Genomic DNA, 23352 nt, shown 5'->3' with positions numbered 1-23352 from the left:
TTATTCACAATTAACAGATTCCAAGTAAAACCTGCTATTGAAATCGAGGCCAATTTAAATCCTTGTCCTTAAGAAAAACAAAATCCTCCTTAAAAGAAGCAGAGAACAACATAAATACAGAACTCAGCCCTCTTGTTGCTCTGAGGTAAAGACGTCTGCTTACAGCCTTTAGGGGAACGAAGAATATGAAACATTAAAAATTGTTGTAATGGCCAAGGGTTGATTTACCAAGTACATCAGAGCAGTTAAAGTGGGCCAAGAGACAGCAAATTTCTCATTTTAAGAATGCAGTAAATAATTCATCTCATGTCAAGAACATATGTGCAGCTAAGAATAACACAGAAGCCAAAAACAACTGAAAGCCTACCAAACATAACTTCAACGGATCCACGTCAGATAAAGGAAATAAAACCTTCATGTCGTTTCTTTACAAAGAAAATTTAAACACCGCACATTTTCCATACTCTGAAAAAGTAGAAAAAGTAGGAATCGTATGGCAGTCTCTGACAAAAATATTTAATACACATTAAGCGACGTAACAAACCGAAAAAGTAGTCTTGAGGCAAAATTATTCCCAAATACAGAGCATCTTCTGTGGGCAACCCGGCTTTGTCCAACAAGCGAGAAGCTTTGTTACAACTACAACAAAGCAAATATGTCACTTCCCTCCAAAGTCGAGTCCACTTTGACCTGCCTCAGCATCTACCAAAGAAGAGGCAAAAGCAGACTGGACAATCTGAAAGCCAAACGACTCGAGCAGAGACATATTTTGTTGAGGGGAGAAGGGAGAGGTCAGGGACGGGGCCAGCTCACTTAAACCAGACCCTGAAACCCCCTGGGCCTTCTGGGCTTTGTGAACTCTGTGCTGGTGCTTGTTGAGGTAGGACTTGGTGCGGAAGGCCTGACCACAGATCCCGCAGGTAAACTTCTTCTCAGGGTCCATCTTGGCTTTGGATCCCTCTGGGGAACCCAATGCACCCGCAGAGGCTCCGTTACAGGCTAAAGAGGGCATCTCGAGCTCCGGCCTATCAGGTTTGTGTGGAGATTTGAGCTCGTCACCATTGGGTAATTCACCAAATGAAGGATCTGATTCTTCTGATTCCAGATGAGGGCACTTCCCAGCGTTTTCCTGTCCGTCTGAGGTAAACACCGCATGGGTAGGTAGAAGAGAGTCAGGAAGAAGGAGGAAAAAAAAGAAGAGGAAATGGGAGGGAAGAGAACCATGAATTAGCATAAATGCATTATAAAACAGGTTTGAACAAATACAACTTTAATCCAGTAGCTGGCTGGCACCTGCAAAAACTTCAAATTTAAACATCAGGAGTTAAGTGAGAAGGCAAGCACAATTGCAACAAGTTGTGACAACTGATTTTACACATCAATAAGTAAATACAGCAAAAAAAAGACAGTTCTTTCAAAAAAAAGTGGCTAAAGCATTAAACCATACTATCATCTAGCTCAGTCCATTTGCCCAGTGTCCACTGAGAATTGTGCCGTGCTCATCCAACCAGTGGGCCATGCTAGCACCATGCCCCCAACCCACCCTCCTGCTGGACTGTACTGACCTGTGACAGGCCCATGGACAGGGAAGCCAGGCACCCCGCCAGGGCGACACTCCCAGAAATATGGAGTCCCACCTAGCTTCCCCATGAGCAGCTCAGGCTGCGGGCCCAAGGCTGGAGGGCCAGGCTGGGGAAGAACTGGGTGTCCAGAGAGCCCATGAAAGCGACCCTCTGCCTCAGACGAGGTGAGAAGCAGCTGGCGAGTGGCGCACAGGTCTACACGACACCCGGCCAGGGAGAAAGGAAGGGGGAGGGACAGACATAACAGGCCGGCGGAAACCATATGGACAGAATTACCTTCATTTCATTGCTAGTGTTTGAAATGCTGTCTGTAAACACGGTATGCTAGACAGGTTTACTAGTATGAATGGAATCCATGTTGTGTGAATCCCATCACTGAAGCTGTCAGCGATGAATGAGTTAACCTTTTCCCTTTCAGCAAATACCAAATCCCTGAACTAAGTGACTCGTAATATAAATAATTAGCAAAATAATAACTACAACAGTTGATGTTTGTGAAAAATACATGGGATGTGAATCATCCCTATGACTAACAAGCTACTTTTATAAGATAAAATTACAAATAAACTGTGTGCCATCCGAATACAGGCCTTTCTCACAATGGATATTTTGACTTGTTGATCACAGGTGTAATTAAAAACATTTAAAAATGTTTAATGTAGGTAAAAATGACAGAATGACACTAAATGAAGGCTACAGTGAAAACTGCAGTAAATATAGTGACAGTACACATTTCTGGCCATGGCATTTTCCAACAGGAAATGGTATTTTCAGCATCATCTGCTCATTTTGTGACTCAGAATTAAATTATTTAACCAAACGATCGCCACATCATGAGAGTTCTGAGCTCACTTAAGGTTAAGTAGCGTTTACTCACATTTCATCACTCAAAGATTCATTATCTCTTTGTCAGTTGTTAGCTTTACAGGATTCATCAAAACCAACTAGTTAAGTCCCATAATTCTCTCACAACTTTAGAAATACTAAATAAGCAGAGAAAAAATGTGCACGAAGCATAACATACGTAAGCAACTAAACCACAAAAATTCTGCCCAAACACGCATGGTAAACACAACTAATCTTTTGACTTTGTTCAATAATTGCAGCTGGATTTTCATCAGATACTCCTTTTAACTACTTTTAACACTTCTCTCACTGCTCTCTGACAGACTGTAATATGTAGATATTTTCTGCATTAAAAGTTCCCATTTTTTGTAACTCCACTCCCCCCAAAAAAGTTGTGCTGTTATGTCTGTAACTCTACACTTGAAGTCTTTATCAGCAAACCTCAGGGTGTATAAACACGGTAATGTAACTGAACCCTAATAATACTACTACTACTACTACTACTACTAATAATAATAATAATGAAAATTGCTCCTGGCAAGTATGGTGTCCCTCAGGTGTCAATTTCAGGACCAATTTTATTTTCTCTGTATATGCTTCCCCTGGGACATATTACCCATAGACATAGTGTTTCCTTTTCATTGTTACGCAGATGTCATGAAGATGTACCTGCCTATTAGAGAAAATGATCCTGGAGTTCACTACATGACTGCCTATGTGGTGTCAAAAACTGGAAGTCACAAAATTGTTGGCGGCTGAACTCAGCTCAACTCAGAAATTGTCAGAATTGGTTCACAGCACACAGCAAAACAAACCCTGCCATCTGGTGGTTCCCTGAAGGAGCACAAGCCTGCCTCCTTGCTCTGGCTTTTAAGGTATTACTGTTGAACTTTAAGGCTCTTCATGGCCTCACTCCATGCTATATATCTCACCTCTTAGTGGCATACGAGCCAGTACGTAGCCTGCGATCCTCGGGCAGAGAATTTTTAATCTGTTCCTGGGTAGTGGCTGAAAGCTAGAGGTGACAGAGCATTCAGTCAGAGCCCAGAGGCTATGGAACGAGCTGCCTGAGGAAATCAGGTCATCAGAATCAGTGACCTCTTTTAAATCTCTTCTTAAAACATGTTCATACTTCACACTGAGTTTTTCCTTTTTTTTCTAGAATCTATTTTTTGTTGTTATTTTTGTTTATTTACTTTGCTTATTTGTATTATTTGCTTATTACTCCAGCAGAAATTGTTTTGTTATTGTTTTTAAGTTGTTTCCTTATGTGAAGCACTCTGTAACATGGGTTCAGAAACGTACTCTACAAATAAAGATTATTGTTATCAATATTATTATTATTATTATTATTATTAATATTAACTACAGCCTGTTACACAACACAGTTGTGTTATCAGTTATCAATTATTTTGTCAGAAATCAGTTCCAAAAATAAATCAAGAGAGAAAATTACTTTCTGCCATGACATTTTAGCCAATTGTGGTTGTGGCTCACAGTTTGCTGTGCACTGTCTCTATGCTACTGGTTCTCCCACAAAAATGGCACAACTACAAAAGTTTCAATGAATCCAGGGCAAATGGAGCACACATTTTGGACAATCATGCAACAATGTGCATTGCTCAACAGCTGCTGATGGACCAGCCAAGCAGGAACAGACACTGTTAACCATATGCTGCCATGGCCATGCTGGACAGACACACACATACAAAAGCAAAGGTGACTCAGCACTCCACATTCTTACGTTATGAGTAAGAACTGTAAACTCCAAAGTCTACACGTTTATGTGCTCAAGTACTGTATGTGACAAAAGGAATTAGAAATGTAAACACATTGTATTCCTAATTTGCAGCCTAATAAAGAGAAGAGAGAAGTCTTCCCTCTAAGTGACATTGCGGTGTTTAATAGGACATGAGGACACATAGGATCAGGCTACAGATAAGGTCATGATTTCCTCTGTAGTTTCAGTTATCTAGAACGTATGTGAGTTAATGAGTTGTCTGCCTGTTGACTTGCATTCATTCTGTGGCAAAAGCTGAAATGATTTCCTCCAGCGATTTCTGCAGTCCTGACCAATGAGCTAACAGAAAGACAACCAGCAGATGACATTGCACGAAGTGAACGTTTGAGGGAAAAGCTTGGCAGCAGAGGTTGATGTACGCTTGTGTTTTAAACATATACAGAGATGCAGCAGCATGTTTCTCCAAAAAGCAGCAGAGCACATGAAAGCCAGAAACATGAAAAGTTGGGATGGGGCGGGCGGCTGCTTGCCTTCCACTGAGCACTGGCGTCCCATGTGGTAAGGGGTGCCGTTGTGCATCTGCAATCCCCCCCTTGGCTCAGGGAAGGTGTGCATTGTGGTAGAGGGGGGCAGTGGAGAGCCATGGTGTGTCTTTATATGCACCTTAAGGTAGGACGCAGTGGAGAAACCTGGGACCAGAAGAACAAAGAACAAGGCAGTTGTTTGACACACTCAAAGCCTTGGCTATGAGTAGGGGTGTCCTGTTAACAAGGACGAGCTGTCCAGTGTCAACTCTAATTGGCTTGGAAACATGATCAAAAGAGTGGTGAAGATCAGAATAACTCTGGAAGACTGATGGTTGATCAGGGAGAAGTTCAAGTAACATCCCTTTCTTTGAACTGTAAATCAGAATGGTGAACAGCATCACAATATCTCAGGCAAAAGTCCCAACACAAGCAAACCAATTAACACAATACAAATGTTTTGGGTCCTTTTTCATCCATTAGAGGACCATTATCAGCTACGGACGACATTTTAACCCAAAGTGTAATGCAAACATAAAAAGAAATGCTCTCCTTGAGGTAAACATCATACTTTCATCCTTGTGGCAGGCTCCGATTGCCAATTTATGCACCGAAACAAAAAGGCTAAAGCCAGCTATCTTACTTAAAGAGAATTAACTATTTAAAATAAAAAGCCTGGACTTACATTTATAGGTCCTTGTTAGGAAAACAATTTGTCTCTTATAATTCAGCAAGACCAAGGGTGATGAGTAATGTAAAACCATGAAGCTGATCCGAAAATGAAAATGAAAAAAGTCAGAGCTATCAAACCCAAACCCTGCCAGTGTGGCTATGTTTACACAGAAAATAGTATCGAATTGTGCCAGGGCAAGGGAGGGCACACGTTATCGGTGAGCCTATGAAATATGAACCAGGGTTCAGTCTGAACACCAAACAAGCACAAAGACACTACGACACGGTTTATATTCTTCTGAGGTGTAATATTACAGCTCTATTGTGGCAGTAATGTTGTTTGCAGCTTTCTAAAACCTTGTGAGGTAAATTGTGCAACATACTGAATCTGGTACATGGACTTGCACGCATTTTGATGGCACACACTGTGTTGTCCGATGGAGGCCGTACAATATTCAAGATGAAAGTCAACTTGGATAACGGAGTTTCATAGTTGCACAGTCCAGGCACACTTCTTTTCTCACGAAAATCTACCTTAATGACAGGGTGTTATGGGATGTCCTGAGTGTTTTGGGTCAGGCTACAATTTCATATTGCTGATACAAATACCAACAGATTTGACAGATCTGGCAAAAGCTGTAACAACTGCAGTGATTCAACCATAACTCCAGACCCTTGGCAGTTTCCTATGGGCACACAGCACTGCCCACCAGAACACAGACAGCAACCTCTGAATTTTTGTCAGGACATGGGGCGGAGTTGTCACAGAGGAGCTCGCACAGTGTAAGGTTTTTTTAAGGATTACCTTTGTTGCAAATGCCGCAGTAGTTATGTGTTCCTTCACTGTGTTTCTTGAGGTGGTCCGTCATGTAGGCAGCGCGCAGGAACTTTCCACAAACTTTGCAGGGAATTTTGTCCTCATGGCATGCAAGATGTGACCGGAGGCGATCTCTTGTAGCAAAAGAGGCATTACAAATCTGTAATAGAGAAATCAACATGTTAATGCATTTCTTAGATATGATGATTTAAAATCACTGTCCACTATGGGTAGTATCTTAACTCCTATATACAAATCCTAAATGTTACCTGGCACTTGTGGGGTCTCTCTGTTGTGTGAACTTGTTTGATATGTCCATTCAGGTGGTCGGGCCTGGAAGGAAAAAAGGCAATTAAAAGGTTAAAAGGTGAAACGTAAAAATATAAACATGCAAATAAGGGCATACAAGTCAGAATATCAAACCATATGAGGGTTTTAACACTGTCTTTACTATGGAATCATTAGACTTAATCATGGCTTTGACAAACCAGGCAGAACCTGGGAGCTATGTCTAGCTACACACCATGAAAACAAATGGTGCAGTTCAGTGGCTGTTACAAACAAATCTCTATCATTCAGTCACATCCACCCCCCCAGATCCTTTCTCTTCACAGGTTCTTCATGAATTAAAACAGGTGTGAATTTTTCATGTGACAGTCCACATCCAAAAGGAATAGAGAACAATAAAATATGAAAATAGTAAAATAAATGTAAGTAATGAAAAGTAGGTATTTGACTTTGGGGCAAGTTATGGTAAAACTGACTCATTTTTATGTATGCCATGAAATTAATACAGTTAGTGTAAACTAATGTAATAGTTTAAAATATCCCTCCAAACTCGAAGACTTGGAAAACAATCTGTAACAATAGCTGGCCCCTTTTATGGCTATTAATACAAGAGTCGAAGTTAATGTTAGTGGTGTTGGCATGCACATAGCCTAAGAAATTATAGTAAGTATAGCAATCCAATGATTTGATTTACCTATGCATGTAGGGAATAAGAGGCTCCCCTTTCTAAACAACAACAATAAACAAAGAGTGCTCTAGGAGCTCAAGACAGAGAGCGCAATTAGCCTTTTTCACAACAGACATTTTGACTTGTAATAGTAGAAAAGCATAGATGTTACTATTTAACCTTAACTGATTAACATTAACGATGGCTCTGTTCTGTTCAAGAGCCCTATTAAGGCATGACAGCGAGCCAGCAATGTAAGGACACTGAAACCGAAGCAGCTTAATGGAAATCAAGTCTTTTGTGAATAAAGCATAAATATGAGTCAGTAAGAAACTTCACCACTAATACCATGATGGCTCTCCCACACACATCCACTCTGTGCCTTAAAAAAAAACGTGACAGCTTTTTAACTGCTTCTGTCCTGTATGTTAACCTCCAAAGCAGTAGGTGGTGACAGTGAGTTTGTATCAGGGCCCCAAAACACTGAGCCTGGGAAACTGTTTTGTGTGTGTGACAGAAAATCTAAATTACAGTGATGACAGCCACTCTGTAACAGTTCTGCAGATGACTTACAACAGAAACTGAAAGCTCTGTCGGGGACAACAGTTTACTGTTATATTTAACGATGACTGTCACAGTAGGAGCTGTTGTTCAAACCCCATAGCTTAACTGATTTCCTTGTTTTATTTTGTTTTTTTTGGACTAGATCCTTAATTCGTGCTGTCTACACAATACCTCAAAAAGTTATTAACAGTCGTTTACACAGATAAATAGACCTGCACCTATAACCATGGTAGAAAACAACACTGGAAAGTGCGCAGTGTCTTCTAGATAATGTCCAGGCATTGAAACACAGTCACAGCATTGTTTGTTTTTTTTCACAACTCCCAAACACACGATATGCTGTAAGTAGGAATAAAACTCAGCTCACCTTGAAAAACCTTTACCACAGCTTTGGCACACATATGGTTTTCCAACTGACCCGTCATGGGACCGCACATGGTATGACATCCTGTCCTTGCGTTTGAACCGGAGCCCGCACACATGGCATGCGTACGGCTTCTCCCCGGAATGGGAGAGCTTGTGTCGGTTCAGGTGATAAACGTCGCGGAAAACTTTCCCGCATATGTCACAGCCGACGTGTCGCCTGGTCCTCTCCCGTTTGCGCCCGTTGTCCAGCGTCAGCCCTCCGTGTAACTGCAAGCCGTTTTCCACCAGACCGGGATGAGACATTATAGACATACCACTGGCTGTTGACAGGCTGTCACCGACGTTGTTTGCACCGCCGGTGGAGGCTCCGTGTTGCGCTTCGTGGTTCTTCAAGCGGGAAGCTTCTGTAAAAGCTTTGCCGCAAGTCCCGCAAGGAAACAGCCCATTGTCTTTCTGGGGGCTGTGATTGAAATGTACAGCCTCCACTGCTGCACCAGCTTTCTTTGGTCTCCCCCTGCCCCTCTTTGACCCCGGGGAGCCAGCGTCGTGATGAAGTGTGTTCCCCGTTATTTCCGTCGACGGGGAAACCGACAGTCCTTCGACGGGTTCTAACATTGGCACGGAAGACTCGCCGCCGTCCTCCAGCAACACGGCGGCGGCGTCGTCTTCACTCCCATCCACATGCATTTGCGCACTGTTAGCAAAGCTCTGACCGTTCACCAGCATTCCCGTTCCGTTTACCAGATCCTGCGGTGCCACCGGGAAACCCAGCTCCGTGGCCCCAGTGGCCTGGAAAAGGCTGGCTTCTCCTCCCCGAGAGGTCGGGACGAGGATCTGTACGTTGGACTGTTTGATGACCTCCTGACAGATTTCAATGACCGACCGCATCAGCAGAAACTTGGCAGCTGTCATCAGCTCCGGGAAGCACTCCAGTCGCACCACGATCCTGGAGGTGTAGGCGAAGTCCAAGATGTCTTTAAAAACTTTCGGGCTAATCGTGTGCATCTCCAGCTCCTTGGCGTCGCCCTCCGTCTGGCGGCTGAAGACCGACTCAAAATACTCGCTGCAGGCGGCTAACACAGCTTTGTGGGCAGGGAAGCTCTCCTCGCCGACGCGTAAGACCACATCGCAGAACCTGCCTCCATCTTTCCTCTGAACGTTGAGGTTGTGTAGCATCTCCGCACTGTGCTTGCTCACCTGGTAGGTGTACGAAGAAGTCCAAGACGGCTCCGCTACTTTCTCCATGCCGAATTCATCCAATAACGACGGTTGTTCGCGACAACGGTCGGAGGAATGGCGGATTACGTGTAACGATTTCGATCAGTTGATTCCAGCTAGCTACAAAATCCAAAACCAACCGCCCCTCCCCGACGGTTTAGCATCTAACGTTAAACGTTAGCAGTAGCAGCAGGGAAAAAATGGCAGCCCCCCAGCTTCCTGTGAACTTTGACCCTGGTTTCTTGAGGGGTGGGGGTCGCTCTTGTTTTGTGGAAAAAAAAATGTCTCTGTAGGGTTTCATACTGTAATGTGTGTTTGTGTGTGTCTGTGTTTTAAACGACACTCTCATTACAGTGGCAGTCACTTAAATGAGTAAAAGAGCCCCAGCACCGCAGGGGTCTTTCGTGTCTTTATGCCAAAATGTGAGCACGTAGGTCTCTTCCTGCCTGGTCTGTTTGTAAAACCCCTCCCCCCACCAACCACCAATCACCCCCCCCCCCTCTCCTTTTTACCTCCTGTGAGCTCAGTCTGCAAGCTCACTCAAGACACATGTAAAACATTATACTGTACTAGTCGCTTCAGGTAAGGTCTGGCTCGACTTAAAAGTACCCGTGCGGTTATTAGATTATTATTATTATTATTAAAGTCGACGCTCATGAAAATATCAGCTTATTTGTAGAAATGCCGTAATCCAACAACTGTTAGGGACAACACATTTTAATTTAATGTTTTAAATTTTAGATTATTAAATCTAATCTAGGTTTTAGATTATTAAACCTTAAAATAGAAACGGACCATTTATTTTGTCCACTCCCATATACGGGGGGGGGGGGGGGGGGGCGGGGCGGGGGGGGTATTATATTTATGCTACCTTCTGATAAGACAACCCAAACTGGAATTCATGGCAGTGTTAATGTTAATAAATGATTAATGCTTTCATAAGAACTTTTTGGATTGTCAGATTGTGGAAAATCCTCCCCCGACATGACACTTTGCCTGTCCTCATTAGGGAGACTGCTCCAATGGACTGCTGCAGGTGGCTCGATTTGTTTCTCAATATCTAAATGAGCCATATGCAAAAATTAGTCACCTTTAATTATAAATGTTAACAAATCACTGCTCAGTCCACAAGTCTATACTTGTGTCCTCTTGCACTTTTCCAGAAGTTGTCAAACAGTCAATTAGAGGGGTCTCCATGATGAACTAAAAAAAAGCTGGCTAACAAAACAAAAAACAAGTGTTCTGCTCCAATATGTTTTTCCACAATCTGGCAACCCAAGTTATTAGTTGCTCATAACCGATCTATTAAGTACTCATAATTGATTTATTAAATTTAATAGAAAGGGATACCAAAACTCAAATAAAAAATAATTTGACCACTACCTACCATGGCATCTTGAAAATAACCATAGTCAAACACTTTTTGACAGTGTCAGAAAACACTGAACATTGCAATTTTGCACCCACCACAAATTTTACATTTAAAGTAAAAATATGTATGTATAAAAATTTAACAATTCTGGTATCTTTTCAAATCAAAGAAACTAAGAATCATTAAATGTGGTTAATTGATTATTGTAATTGTATATTAAATAAGTTCATTTGTAAATTAAATTACAATTCGCAAATAGTGGATGATATTTCTTAAAGACCTCAAACATGTTTGACATTACTGCGTGAGATTGTGAGTGGCCACTTCAAATGTTCAGCCAGGCTTCTATGATAAATGTAACAGTACAAAGAAAAAACTAATTCATTCAAAATCAAAGCAAATAAACCATTTTACTGAAGAATTTATTTATTAATTCTATTTGTGCTTTTTATAACTTAATCGCACATATACTGCATCCCAAACACCCTCCAAACCTGACAGTGTGAGCAATGCTGTCCCCCCAACCCCCCCCAGTGACAGGTTGGATGGGAGAGGATACAGTTACAGAAAACAGAAAAAAAAAAAGAAAAAAGAAAAAGGCACAACCATTCCTTGGTGTTGTCTTGAAATGCTCCTGCCTGTCACTTTTACAGAAAAGGACCGCTAGCCATACCACAAAGGAAAGAGTACACACTTAAGTTACTCATCAACCCAACAATTTCACACTAATGGGTCCCCTTTCTCAGTGTGGGTGGAGGGGGTGGGGGATTAAGGTGGACAACACAGAGGAATACTACCAGCTCTTGGTGACTTTATCTCTTACAGTTTTCAGTTGAACTGCAGGATAGTTTCACCTTCCCCATACCAGGTTAAAGAAACCATACTTATATACATGGAGAAAAAGTTTCTTTCTCGTGGTCTGTACAATTAGGCCTATACATTATTTACTGCGCAAAATCTAGAAAAAAAAAAAAAAAGTCACTCAGCTGCAACACCTCCATCATTCACCTCTCCACTGACTTCAAGGCTGAAGACAAAGCATGGCATGGTTAGAGTATGCTGGTCTGTCTTTCAACTTAAAGTTCACATTTTTATGGTAACAAGGAAGTGGAGATGGGAGCAAAAGAAAAGAAATGCTATCCAGCACAGTGTTTATTTTCTTATGGCCGGAACTCCAATTCATCTACACTTATGACCTTGGCCGGCATGGAGGGGAGTGGCTGTTCTAGCACATCTGATCCAAACCACTTGGCGAGGCCTAGAGGGGGGCTGCCCCTGTGTCGCTGGGAGCCATTTGTCCGGTGGGGGCCTTGACTCTGTGACTGAGAGCCTGGGACACTTTGATGTACTGCAAGATGAAACGGAAAAAAAAAAACAAAACAAAACAAAACAGATTAATCCAAGATCTGAGAAAAAATTAATCTACAGAAAAAAGAGTAATTTTTTTTAAATGCAAGGTCTTACCTTAGTCTCTATGGCACCAATACAATTTCATGCAAGTCACAACTGTAATTTTATGTCTGAGAACATTTTGATTAGCTCTATCCACTTTGCACACTTTGTAAACTAAAAGCCTAAGAATTTCAAAATATCCTCTTTATACACTTTTATGTATAAACTACCTTGTATATAATACTTACTTGCCATGACAGGCTGTAAACATTGCTTCATCTCACCTGGTCTTTGTTGCTGAAGTTGCTGCTGCATTACTGCTAACTGCATCTGAGTATTGGCTCTAGGAGGTAGAAGTGGATGCCCTGTTGCACTTAGAGGGTACAGTGGCTGTCCAAGCAGGGCAGGAGGCAAGCCTTGAAGTTGTGCAAGGTCAACGTGTTGTGGAAATATACCTGTGAGTACAAGCCAGGACCTTTCATTAGTTCCCAGGGTCAGAGATGTAACATGAGGTCAACAACAAAAAGGCATTACGGTTAAGGTTTTACAAAAGAGGGGGTAAAAAAGAAACTATACACTGACCAGCTTGCACAAGAGCAGGTCCAAGCTGCTGGGGCTGCTGGATACCCTGTGTTAGCATTCGCTGAACCACGTTAGGGTGGAGCTGGGGAGGAGGACGCACCATAGGTACATGGGATAGCAATGGTACTGGGTAGATGGGACGAGGAAAAGATGAGGATGGTCCTGGAGGCACCATGGTTGGTGTATGGCGTCCAGCAGAGCCAGGCCTGAGACGCTCCTGCTCCTTGCTTGGCAAGGTCTGCGAGCTGGCCTTTACTCCCCCAGACTGGGCAGCATTGCCATCCATCGCCTCCAGGTATAGATTTGGGGAGCTGCTGTCTGTAGACACACAACCCAAATCTCAATGTTACAGTACTTCAACTTAAGTTCAAATCATGAAGCTGAGGATACATTACTGCTCTGTACCATCTTGAGAGTGCGCTGCTCCCTCCTCCTTGGTTTCTGAACGACTTGATGGCTCATCTCTGCTTTTCTCTTTTGTCGCATACATTTTGCGGATCACAGATGTGGGTGTAAATGATGGGGATAACTGTAGCAAATTAGGGCAAAAAATATTAATATCAAAAATGCCAAGAAGTACAGAATTGTAGCCAGTAATTGGTCTTTACAGGACAACTCAAGGAGAAAAAAAAAAGTTTGTGGAATTAAGTTTATACTCACCATGCTAGTAACAGCATTGCCTGGAGAAGTTCTCCCACCAGGCTGAGGACCAGGACCAGGGGAGCGATTAACACGCTGCGGTCTGTTGATCACAAGCACATCAGCCATATGTAACAATGTTAGCAAATGCTAACTAATCCATCTTGGTTTGGGTGCATACATTCAGTACATACATTCAGTACAATAATGTATGCCAATACATATCAAAATATTGACAGGGATTACATTTTGTTTGTTTGTTTGTTGTTTTTTGTTATTATGTTATTAATTGTACCATATAACACAATAAGCAACACTTGCCATCATTCCAGTTGCTAACACTAACTAGCAAGAAAAGGGGCCCGATACAAATTTGTTCCTGGGAGGATAAAAAGGCAGCTAATTAGCTAAGGAGTCATCGATCACAAGTAATACAGAAGTCATTATTTAACCATGAATACTGCAGTATTGAAATGCTCAAAAACAAAAATAAACAACTAACCGATTTCGAAAAGACTTGTCCTGTGGTGGCTTGTTGTAGCCAGACTGGAATGACGGGTGGGCATGTAGAGCGAGGTCCTGTTGGAATGCCAGCGCCTCCAGGTCGGCCTGATTCACCGGTATTGAGAGCGCCCTCATCTGGACAGATAATACATACAGCTGATGAGATCCTCAGATGATGTCTTAAGAGTTACTTTTATTAAAATATACTGTATAATAAATCCCAAAACTTGTACATCTATTAATGATGCTTAAAAGTGAAGCAAAAAAAAAAAAAAAAAAAAAAAAAAGATTTTCAGAAGGCATCGTGTCATTTGGGTAGTTAAAAGGACTTTTTTGTTCCACTGAAAACTACAAATGTTCTGTAGATAAGGTGAGAACTGTTACATGCATTACAAGCTCTACTTTCTAGCATTTAAACAGAGCACTAGAAAACAATGTATTTCATGTTATTAAAATAAGGTTCTTCAAATTGAAGTTTAATTTATTTTATTTATCACATGCAAGTTATGTATTCAAATCCAAGCCCCTAGTATTGTTTGCTGCAAACTGCACCCACAAGAGACAAAATAGTTTAGCTTTATTATGTGTGAACTGTTCCTTCTGTATCCAACTATACATCTATTAATTCAAATTAACCATGTCCAGACATTTAAGTTACCTGTTGCTGTGCAACAGATCCAGGGCTGATTGACCTGTGTACGTCAGCAAACTGTTCTGGCAGCATGGGCTGAGCACCAACAGGAAAACCTTGAGAATGGAGAGGGGCAAAAAAAATAAAAAAAAATTACTAAATGATCCAGCTTGTCTGATCAACACCATCTCCTCAAACAAAAGGACTCTCAATTAAAGATGTCAGATGTGGCTTAAATGTCCACAGAACCATTAAAGCACTCTTAGCTGTGTTCTGATCACATGGGTTTTCAGTGCAGCCTCACAGCACAAAATAACTATAAACTGGTTTAACATTTGTGGTCATGCAGAAATCAGAGAAAAGCACCATTTCCATTTTTTAAAAGGCTATTTTGCCATTTTAGCTCCTGTGAGACATTGCCTCTAAGATTTGTTTCACTCCTGTTGCCTCAGTGTTTTCTGATCTGCCCTACTCTGACATGCAGTCAGAGCTGTAATAAAGTTTGGACTGCACTGTAACAGTAACCAACAGTTCATCCAGTTTCTTCACATTCACAGCTTTCAACTATACTGATCATTAAGCAGCACAGATGACAAACATTTAAGGGAAAAAATAAACATTTGGTTGGGACCTGACAAGCATTCAAATAACTTTTCTGGGCTCATTTCTGATTATGTGATAATGACATCTGTGGGTAAAGTTATGATTAAAAGAGAGAAAGTTGGTGCATACATGTATGCTCTTCCCAATTACATGGTATGGTTTACAAGTCTTTTTAAATGGCTGAGACTTTTCACTTCTGTAAGGAACTTACCTGCGGAAGGCTGCAACCGACTGTTGAAGTAGTCAGGTGATGGTGCCCTCTGTGGAAAGAGAGGGGGAGAGGGGCCCTTGTGTAGTAAGCCATGAAGAGGGGCAGAGGTTTTTGGGCCCTCAGAGCTACTTAACAGATTCCCAAGTACTGTAGGGGAGCCACTACGAGCAGGACCACCCAAGAGCTCCTACAATACAAACACACATATTTCCCATGAAATCCCACTTCACTTTAATGTTACTGGTCTGAGTTAGATTCAAGTGCAGAACTGAAATGCAGGACAGAGTATTTTCCCCTCATAAAGTTCACCCAGGCAATTTGCCAACTTGGGAACTAGCAGCCTTCCTCAACAGCTCTAGCAAAGCAACACACCTACATAGAACACACAAGATGTTGCAGTGTGGTGTTTTATATACTCGAGCTGCACATCAGGTTTCTCGTCCTGGGACAAAGACTGATGTTTTTTTTATTGTTTTTTTTTATTTTTTATTTTTTTTTACATGATTTGATTCAGCTTGTCCCTCAAACATAACCTGAACCAGTATTAAGTTTAACAAGTATATTTACTATTTTTGTGAAATTGTTTAGATCTCATTATTGCAGCAGGCCTGGCATCTAATTTACATACAGCATCAATTTCATGATGCATTCATCTGACAGAAATAGCAAAATGTTAGTAAATGTTGCCAGCAGCGAGAGGCATTAATTCCCTTTAGAAGCCTATCAGAATTCAAAACCATCTTCTGTAGCCTCCTTATTTTCCAGGTCCACTGGCAGTGTTTCCATCTTTGCATGCTGGGAACAAAACTAAGAACGATCATGTTACAGTGTGTGTTAACAAGCTCCAAAAGGCCGTTTCCCATGAGTGCTATATGTTAAACCTGAAGAAACAGCACTGCCTTAGAGATCCAAAAAGCTGGGATCTGATTGGAAACTGACCTGAGGAAAACACACCCAAACCCAACATGCATAAATTTTAAAAGGGGAGTAAGGAGAGCCAGACCAGGCTGGATATGAACCTGAGGACCTGATCTAAAATATAGTCATTCCGAAAGGACTCAAAAAACATTCACAGTAGCCCGATTGTGCTGCAAATTAATGAGCAGCAGCTGTCAAAAAGACCAACTATAGGTGATACGGATTCACCACCTGATCACAAACCAGAGATATGTAGTACATGTCTAATTTGCACTTGGCTCTGACTCTAAACACAAACTGAGAGGACCCATGAAGACCTTTAGCTTATTCCTGACAGTTGCTAGCTTTAGCCTGACAGAACAGTTGGCATACACACCTGGAATATGTTTTTCTGCTGCTGAGCAGGCACCTGAGCTTCCGACAATGTCACCACAGCTGGGTCTGGAGGATGCTGCATTGTGCAGGGAGAAAGAATTTGTGGCGGGTGCAATACAACCAAAAACAAGTTCCTTGTAAAAAAAAAAAAAAAAACAAAAAAAACAAAAAAAAAACAAAACCCATCCCAGTAAGCATTTCGCAGTGTAGACCACTGTGGTAGGATTTTTGAAATGCATCAAAACAGCAACTGAAATACAAACCGGCTTACACGTAAAAATTTGGGCATGGAACTGAATCCTTTTTAAACTTGGTCACTGCAAGCCCACTGAGATAGATTTGTAGGTGTAGAAGTGTCCCTTGTGCAAGTCAGTTGTGCTTTTGGATTAATGTGATGTCATTTTCCTTAATAAACATCCATCCAATGGCACAGTTCAAATGATTTGTGCCTCAGTACAAAACAGAACAATTCAGAAACAGATTTGCATAAAAAGAACACTTGCAGCTTTCATATATGAAATATTTAAAAAAAAAAAAAAAACAAAAAAAAAAAAAAAAAACATAACAACCGTCCTCCAAAACAGTTGAGAAGCAAATTTATGCCCATCGCTTTCTAGTCTACTGGAATACATTTTTTAAATTTAATTGAATTTTTTTATTTACCTCTTCCACCTCAACATGCACAAAGCTCTTGCTTAGTAAGTCTGGGGCCATTCAAACAAAAAACAACAACATACAGAAATACTTACATTGTTTGTGTTGATTTTGGGGTGAGTTGGCAGAGTTCCACTTGCCTTCATGCTGCTGACCAGTTTATTAAAGGCCGACATGTCTGAGTCACGTGAGCGTGGACGGGCGCTGGAGCCGCCAGTTAAAGCCTCCTCTAAATGCTCAGCCATGAAGGGAGTGCCATTTCCTCTCTGTGGAGGGGGCACCTTTCGCACCTGTGGTTCTGAGTCCAGCTTCATCCCCTTCATCTCTCCCTCCACCTCCTCCAGTGAAAGCACCACTCCAGAGTTTGCTGTACACAGATAAGTATAATCAAACATTATGCAGCTGTTCAAAACAGAAGGTTACACAGTGCTTTACAAGTAAAATGAAAGGCCAATTAAAAACCATTAAAACATTCTAAGGAGAACTCTGTATGATAAAGATGAGTTGAGAGATGTGCAACATTTTAGTCAACTGAAACTTACTGCTTTCTCGTAGCCGAGCTTTGTTGACTGACAGGGTGGACAAAAGGGGCTTCAGGTCTATTTTGGCCTTGTGTAACAGCTCGAGGATGTCCACCTTCTCCTTGCACTCTGATGACTGAATAGGTGTGAAGTATGGGGCAGGGCCTTGGTTAGGGGACGCGCTGCGTGGTTCAAGGCCTTCAAAAGGAGAAAAACAATCAACGTTTAGTAGACTAAACATTGAAATCTAAGTCTGTTTTAGGAGCATGAACATTACAAAGCAAGATTTAAATAGTGTAGCAGTGGCATAACATTTAGAGTGATACAAAAAATCCAGCAGGTTGGGGTTGACAGACTTTAAAGCTTTTAGAGATTTTTAAAGATTTTAATGCTACATCCCCAGACTAGGGTACAGTCAAGATTAGATTCATTCAGTGGGTTTCTTTTTTAATGCTTTCCAAGATACTAATGCAAACAAGAGGAAGAAATCCATGAGTTTGTTCAATGACCCACATTTACAGTCTCATCTGGATAACTTTAAAACCCAAGACCCCCTTAAATCTTAAACACAAAAGTTAGCCTGATACTTCATTAAATTGTTTTTAAGAGAACAACCCTTTGATTTTGAGATTCTTCAAAGAGTTCTCTGGCCTGGTCTTAAGCTATACTGTTACATGAAACTCCTTCAAGCAAACAGTGGTACAGCCAAGGAAATCAAATCATTTACCTGCTAGTTTTTCCAGCTCCTCGTGAGGAGTGGATCTCAGACTGCTGGACCGGCTGCCTGAAGGGCTCAGGTTACTGGAGAACCACTGACTGAAGCGGCTAGCCGATACAGGGCCCTCCCCCAAAACATCCTCGATCATCTGCAATACAAAGACAGACCCCTGTGAGACCGAGTGGAAAATGCAAAAAATTGGCAGACAGAAGGCGGAAGGGTGCAAGAACAAAGATACCACTTACGTTTAAAGCGCTTCCCATCGATTTAGCACAAAGTGTGCTAGAGGACTGAGGGCAGTGTCAAAGCATGCACTGCTGTTTGGCATTTGTGTTGATTTAACACCACAATTTCATTTAGTTTGTAGATCTCCAATTAGTAACAATTCTACTGCTGATATAATGATGGGCATAAATTTGTATTGTTGATACATTTTTAACCTCTCCTTAACCCCATGCAAGAACCCATTGACACAAATATTTGGAAAAAGCACCATTAAGTGATAATACCCACCACCACAAATAAAGTTCAGTGAGATCAAGCCAGTGCAGCAGAGGTAATCATGTTCTGAAAGTGTTCTGCAGATGTAACGGCTTGGTTTAGAATGGCTTGTTGAACTTGGACATGAAGAGACTATGTTATCAGGTCAGGTTGTCAGGTCAAAACTGTACCTCAACTGTCAGTGTGGCCTCCAAGATATTCTTAATGAAACAGAGATAGAATTGAAAACCTCTACTGTTGAGCTTACACTGTTTTGTATGCAGAATAAGGGAGAAAGAAAAATAGTCACGTTAGGAGTTATAAATGCCATCCCATCTGTGATGTTCACACCTTTAAAAACACCAGCAAAGACATGCTGTGCACCCCAGTACTTACAGAAGCCAGTCCTGGCATTGTCTTCTCCAGATTGAAGAATTCATTGAAGTCAAAGTCTCCAGTTGACTGCTCTGGCAGAACATCAGGGTGGGGAACCTCCTGATCAGCTGTAGACTGCAAACCCACATCTTGCTCTTCCGCTTGTCCTCCATTACATTCCACTGCTGATAAATGTGACAAATAGCGCAAATGTGACAAATATCCCTAAAATGATAACCATCACACTGAGCTAGTTACCCAAATAATAAACTGCACTTGAGTAACCGATTCAAACAGTACAACAAAAATGGCTAAAATGTATTATGTTGCTGTAATACAAAAGAAAAAAAAGTTAAGACATGCCTTCTTTCACAGACTCTGTCCGCTTCCTTGACCGTTTGGACTTGCGTTTATCATCTTCCAGGATTTTGTCATCAAATCCAATGAGCTCAATTGTCTCAGATTGGCTTGTGGGCCCCCCAGAGAACCACTCTGGCTCCTCCTCTGCATAAGAGTCATTCCTTCTCCTCTCACTAAACACCCGTTTGTCACCAAAATCTCTCTGCAAATGATGACACGAGACAACATTACGCTTTTGTAATTGTAAAATGGAACAAAAAAACCACATGCTGCTATAAATCAAGACTAAATGAAAGAGTCTGTTCTTGAAGTAAACTCTTTGTATGAAGAAATCACATTCAGTCAAAGCAGCAGCTTCTTCATTCTACATAAGACATGTTCAGAATAAGCATTAGCTTTTATATAATTTAGCAAACACTGAGTGAGCCAAAACCCAGCTCTCTGAAAAACATTTTTAAAGTTTGTATAAAGTTTCATCTTCCAAAATTACCTAATTTTTACAGTTAGTTTTGAGAAACAAACAAAAGGGTATGTGCAGATGCTATTTTTGCATACCTCTTAGCAGTCCTACTTAATATTTTGTAAGAAATGGTAACATTAGCATGGTGAATGCCTCCCTATCTGAACACTAAAGGAAATGCATTATAGATGTACTGAAAGCAATGAACACCAACCCTGAATCTTTTGTCTTTAAAGTCTCTCTCACGTTCCCTCTCCTTCTCCGCACGGGCTTCTCTCTCAAAGGCTCGGGCCGCAATTATGCGTCCACTGCCGATTCTGCGTGGCCCTCCTAGACGGAGACTTTCATTCTCCTTATTTTCCAGGGGACTAATTGGGCGACGGGTGTGTGGTGCAGGCACAGCGTTGCCTTGACATCCACCTCCAAAGCTGCGTCGCTGTGGGCTCAGTATGACATCCAGATCATCCTCCTTTAACCGCTCACGAGGATCTGAATACAAAGTAGCAAACAGGCTGGGTTTTAGATGTTTAGGGTACACAATCTACACCTACAGTCACATTTTTCCAAGTTATCAATCCAGTGCAGAAAAGAAACATTTCAAAGAGAAAAAAAAACGAAAAAAAAAAAAATTAAAGAGAAAAAAAAAAACGAAAAAAAAAAAATTAAAGAGAAAAAAAAAGAAATTCTCTAGTGGATCATAAGATGTTTTAGTTTAAATCTAAATCTGTAAACTTCTGGCTTTGGCCTGTACAAACAGTCATTTACCTGGGATTCTTCGTTTCAGAGGAACTCTATCATCCACATAGTCCTTCTTAAAACCTTCCACCGGAGAGCTACGCTCTGAAGTGGGATACAGTGAGGCGTGCCACTTCTCAGGGTCCCAGACACCATCACTGTATCAAAACATTTGAAAACCACAATTAAGAAAACCTACTCACCTGTTCACTGACAAATAATCCAGTAAAATGATTCCAAAAAACAAAGACTTTACTAACTGTTCAAAATTTACTTGGTTTGCCCTAAGATTCAAGACTGGAGTAAATGTAATAGTGATAAATCCTTGTCAAATTTAATCCCAAATGTAATGAATAGCTGGTGTGTTTGATTTGATTGTGCAAGTTGCCAAGAAGCAGTGCACATGATTTTCATTAGTCTACCAACTGAACTTCAGAATCTGATCCATTCAAAGTGACTTTAAAGTAAAAGCATTTGATCTTAAACACTTCACACATTTCCAGCAGCATACATTATTAGATTAAGCTTTACTTCATGCAGACTTTGATCTCTACACTGAGAGGCATGTGAGGACAAGCTTTGATCTGTATGCACTGAATACAGTGCTTGGTTTTTCAAGGCCTCCCTCTAGAAAAAAAAAATAAAATCACCACATCCTATAAATAAAACCACAACTTTAATACTTTCTTGTACAAAACTTGATAACCAATTAATGTTTGTTAATTTTGTCTTCCAATATGAGCTTTTAAGTCTGCTAATGAAAGCAACTAATGCTGTATACTCGTATACTACCTATGACTGGATCCAGTGCCTAATTAAGCAAATTACTGTCAATAAGAAGCCAAAAAAGTGGCATTCATTCTTCAGAGAATATCCAAGCTATCTTGTTTGACAAAATTAATCTCTCTTCCTTTGTTTAGTCAAATATTATAACTATTATTATTTGGATGTTTTGGGGTTTGGATTTTACATTTTTGGAAATAAATTCTTACCTGTCATATTTCTCAGAGAGACATTCTGGCCTTTCATTTGAGATTGGCAGTTCTTTTATTTCCAGAAGCTCCTCCTATATAATAACAATTTCAAAATGATTAAGTAGTGTTATGGAAGACCACAATACAGACTGAAATTGATCACATAGTTGGTGTTTTTCCATCACCTTCGAGTATCTGTAAGGAGCTGTGGCTGCAGGCTGTTGCTTAACTTGATCCACAGCAGCATCAACAGTCTTCGGCTCGACACAAACCTCGTTCTCCATGATTGACTACAGTCACAGCACAGACAGCTTCTATCCCAACAATGTCTCTGTTCCTGTTGGACACAAGGTTAAGGTTAATCAAGCATGACAGTAGCTGTTGTATTGACTTCATTTGGATCTGTCCTGACAATTCAACCATAAAGGTTAACTGACTGCTTCAGCTGACGCTAATCAATCAATCAATAAATTCGAAGAATCACGGCGTCTAAAGTTTGAATGGGGAAACAACACTTTAGACAAGTGACACGGCTTCAAATATGAACACGCAGCACAATCTAAAAATATCAAATTTACAATAAACTTTACCAATGTAGAGCCAACTTGCGTGAGGACAATTTAGACAAACTGCTAGCTGCTAGCCAATTAGCAAGTTAATTGACAACAGCCAGAGACGCTGACATGGGACGTGACACACCGATTCCATAAATTACCTAGCGTTAGCGTTAATTGACAAATTTCGTGCAGGCTCTGGACTGTGAACGAAGCAGTTTTGAAAAAAAAAAATCACTAAACGTCCAGCCACTACAAGACGTTTACGCCACTTCACCATTTCTGTCCCAATGAATCAACTCTTCACTGAGTTTTAAGAGAATACACGACAACAATCAGCCCAGACTGGTGGAGGAGTAGCTAGGCTAGCGGTATACATATAGTTACCTCTACAACCCACTCGTTGTACCAAATTTGCACAAATGACTGTTTAGTTGCTATATTAATAAAACTTACTTACTCGGTTTGAACGCTGTATGTGGGGCTGGCAACTAACGGCCAAGCAGCGTCAGCTCACGATAGTTAGCTAGCTAGCTAACCTAGCACGTATAGCTAGCTAGCTAACTAGCTGGGGAATGGGGTTAATGCCCACCCAGCGAGTACCAAATCTAAAGCCGGCTGAGTTGTAGCAGAGATTTCAGCAAACGCACAATGTACTGGGGTAACTTAACAAGATAACACAGGTCCAAATAACAAATTAATTCACACGGAGACTGTATAATCTCAAATAATTCCCTGCTCTTTCTCTGTTTCTAAGTCGTAGCACCAATTTTCCTCTGATCGCCGCTTTAAGAAGGTCCTTGGAAAGATTACATTGTGCCCATTGCGCCTTTGCAGAATTCTTAATAGTTTGCTGTGCGTCAGCCGTATTGCATTTTAATTCTTAAACCATAATAAAGAAATTACGTTACTAATGAGATGTTTGTATGCAGCTATATAAACCGTGTAAAAATCAAACTTGCTTCGTAGGAGTATAAATAACACTAAACTTTAACACTCGAGAGGCAT

The 23352-nt window shown here is 41.1% G+C and overlaps 2 protein-coding genes across 7 annotated transcripts; both read right to left on the bottom strand.

Moving 5' to 3' along the window:
* Positions 1–261: 261 nt before the first annotated feature.
* On the bottom strand, positions 262–9430 carry patz1 (POZ/BTB and AT hook containing zinc finger 1). 3 transcript variants are annotated; one of them, XM_041034235.1, is made up of 6 exons: positions 8070–9430; positions 6453–6516; positions 6172–6343; positions 4701–4859; positions 1566–1778; positions 262–1137 (listed from the first exon to the last, which is right to left on the bottom strand). In XM_041034235.1, exons 1-6 carry the CDS (start codon positions 9311–9313, stop codon positions 659–661), a joined length of 2331 nt encoding a protein of 776 aa, XP_040890169.1. In that variant the 5' UTR covers positions 9314–9430; the 3' UTR covers positions 262–658. The 3 variants fall into 3 exon arrangements, with proteins under 3 accessions (XP_040890169.1, XP_040890170.1, XP_040890171.1); XM_041034236.1 differs by lacking the exon at positions 1566–1778; XM_041034237.1 differs by lacking the exons at positions 1566–1778; positions 4701–4859.
* Positions 9431–10982: 1552 nt separating this feature from the next.
* Positions 10983–23131, bottom strand: eif4enif1 (eukaryotic translation initiation factor 4E nuclear import factor 1). Of its 4 annotated transcripts, none has more exons than XM_041034822.1 (19): positions 22805–23131; positions 21976–22127; positions 21809–21882; positions 20847–20974; positions 20296–20570; positions 19625–19823; positions 19283–19446; positions 18416–18554; positions 17710–17886; positions 17308–17534; positions 16515–16589; positions 15221–15269; positions 14434–14522; positions 13774–13910; positions 13293–13374; positions 13038–13161; positions 12633–12950; positions 12335–12505; positions 10983–12006 (listed from the first exon to the last, which is right to left on the bottom strand). In XM_041034822.1, the coding sequence occupies exons 2-19, from the start codon at positions 22072–22074 to the stop codon at positions 11819–11821; spliced, it is 2715 nt and encodes a 904-aa protein (XP_040890756.1). In that variant the 5' UTR covers positions 22075–22127; positions 22805–23131; the 3' UTR covers positions 10983–11818. The 4 variants fall into 4 exon arrangements, with proteins under 4 accessions (XP_040890756.1, XP_040890755.1, XP_040890754.1 ...); XM_041034821.1 differs by having other exon boundaries at positions 10984–12006; positions 17263–17534; XM_041034820.1 differs by having other exon boundaries at positions 10984–12006; positions 15221–15407.
* Positions 23132–23352: the final 221 nt, after the last annotated feature.

The sequence above is a fragment of the Toxotes jaculatrix genome, chromosome 3 (assembly GCF_017976425.1).
Source record: "Toxotes jaculatrix isolate fToxJac2 chromosome 3, fToxJac2.pri, whole genome shotgun sequence".
Classification (NCBI taxonomy): domain Eukaryota; kingdom Metazoa; phylum Chordata; class Actinopteri; family Toxotidae; genus Toxotes; species Toxotes jaculatrix.
This window is presented reverse-complemented; position numbering and strand designations above follow the sequence as displayed.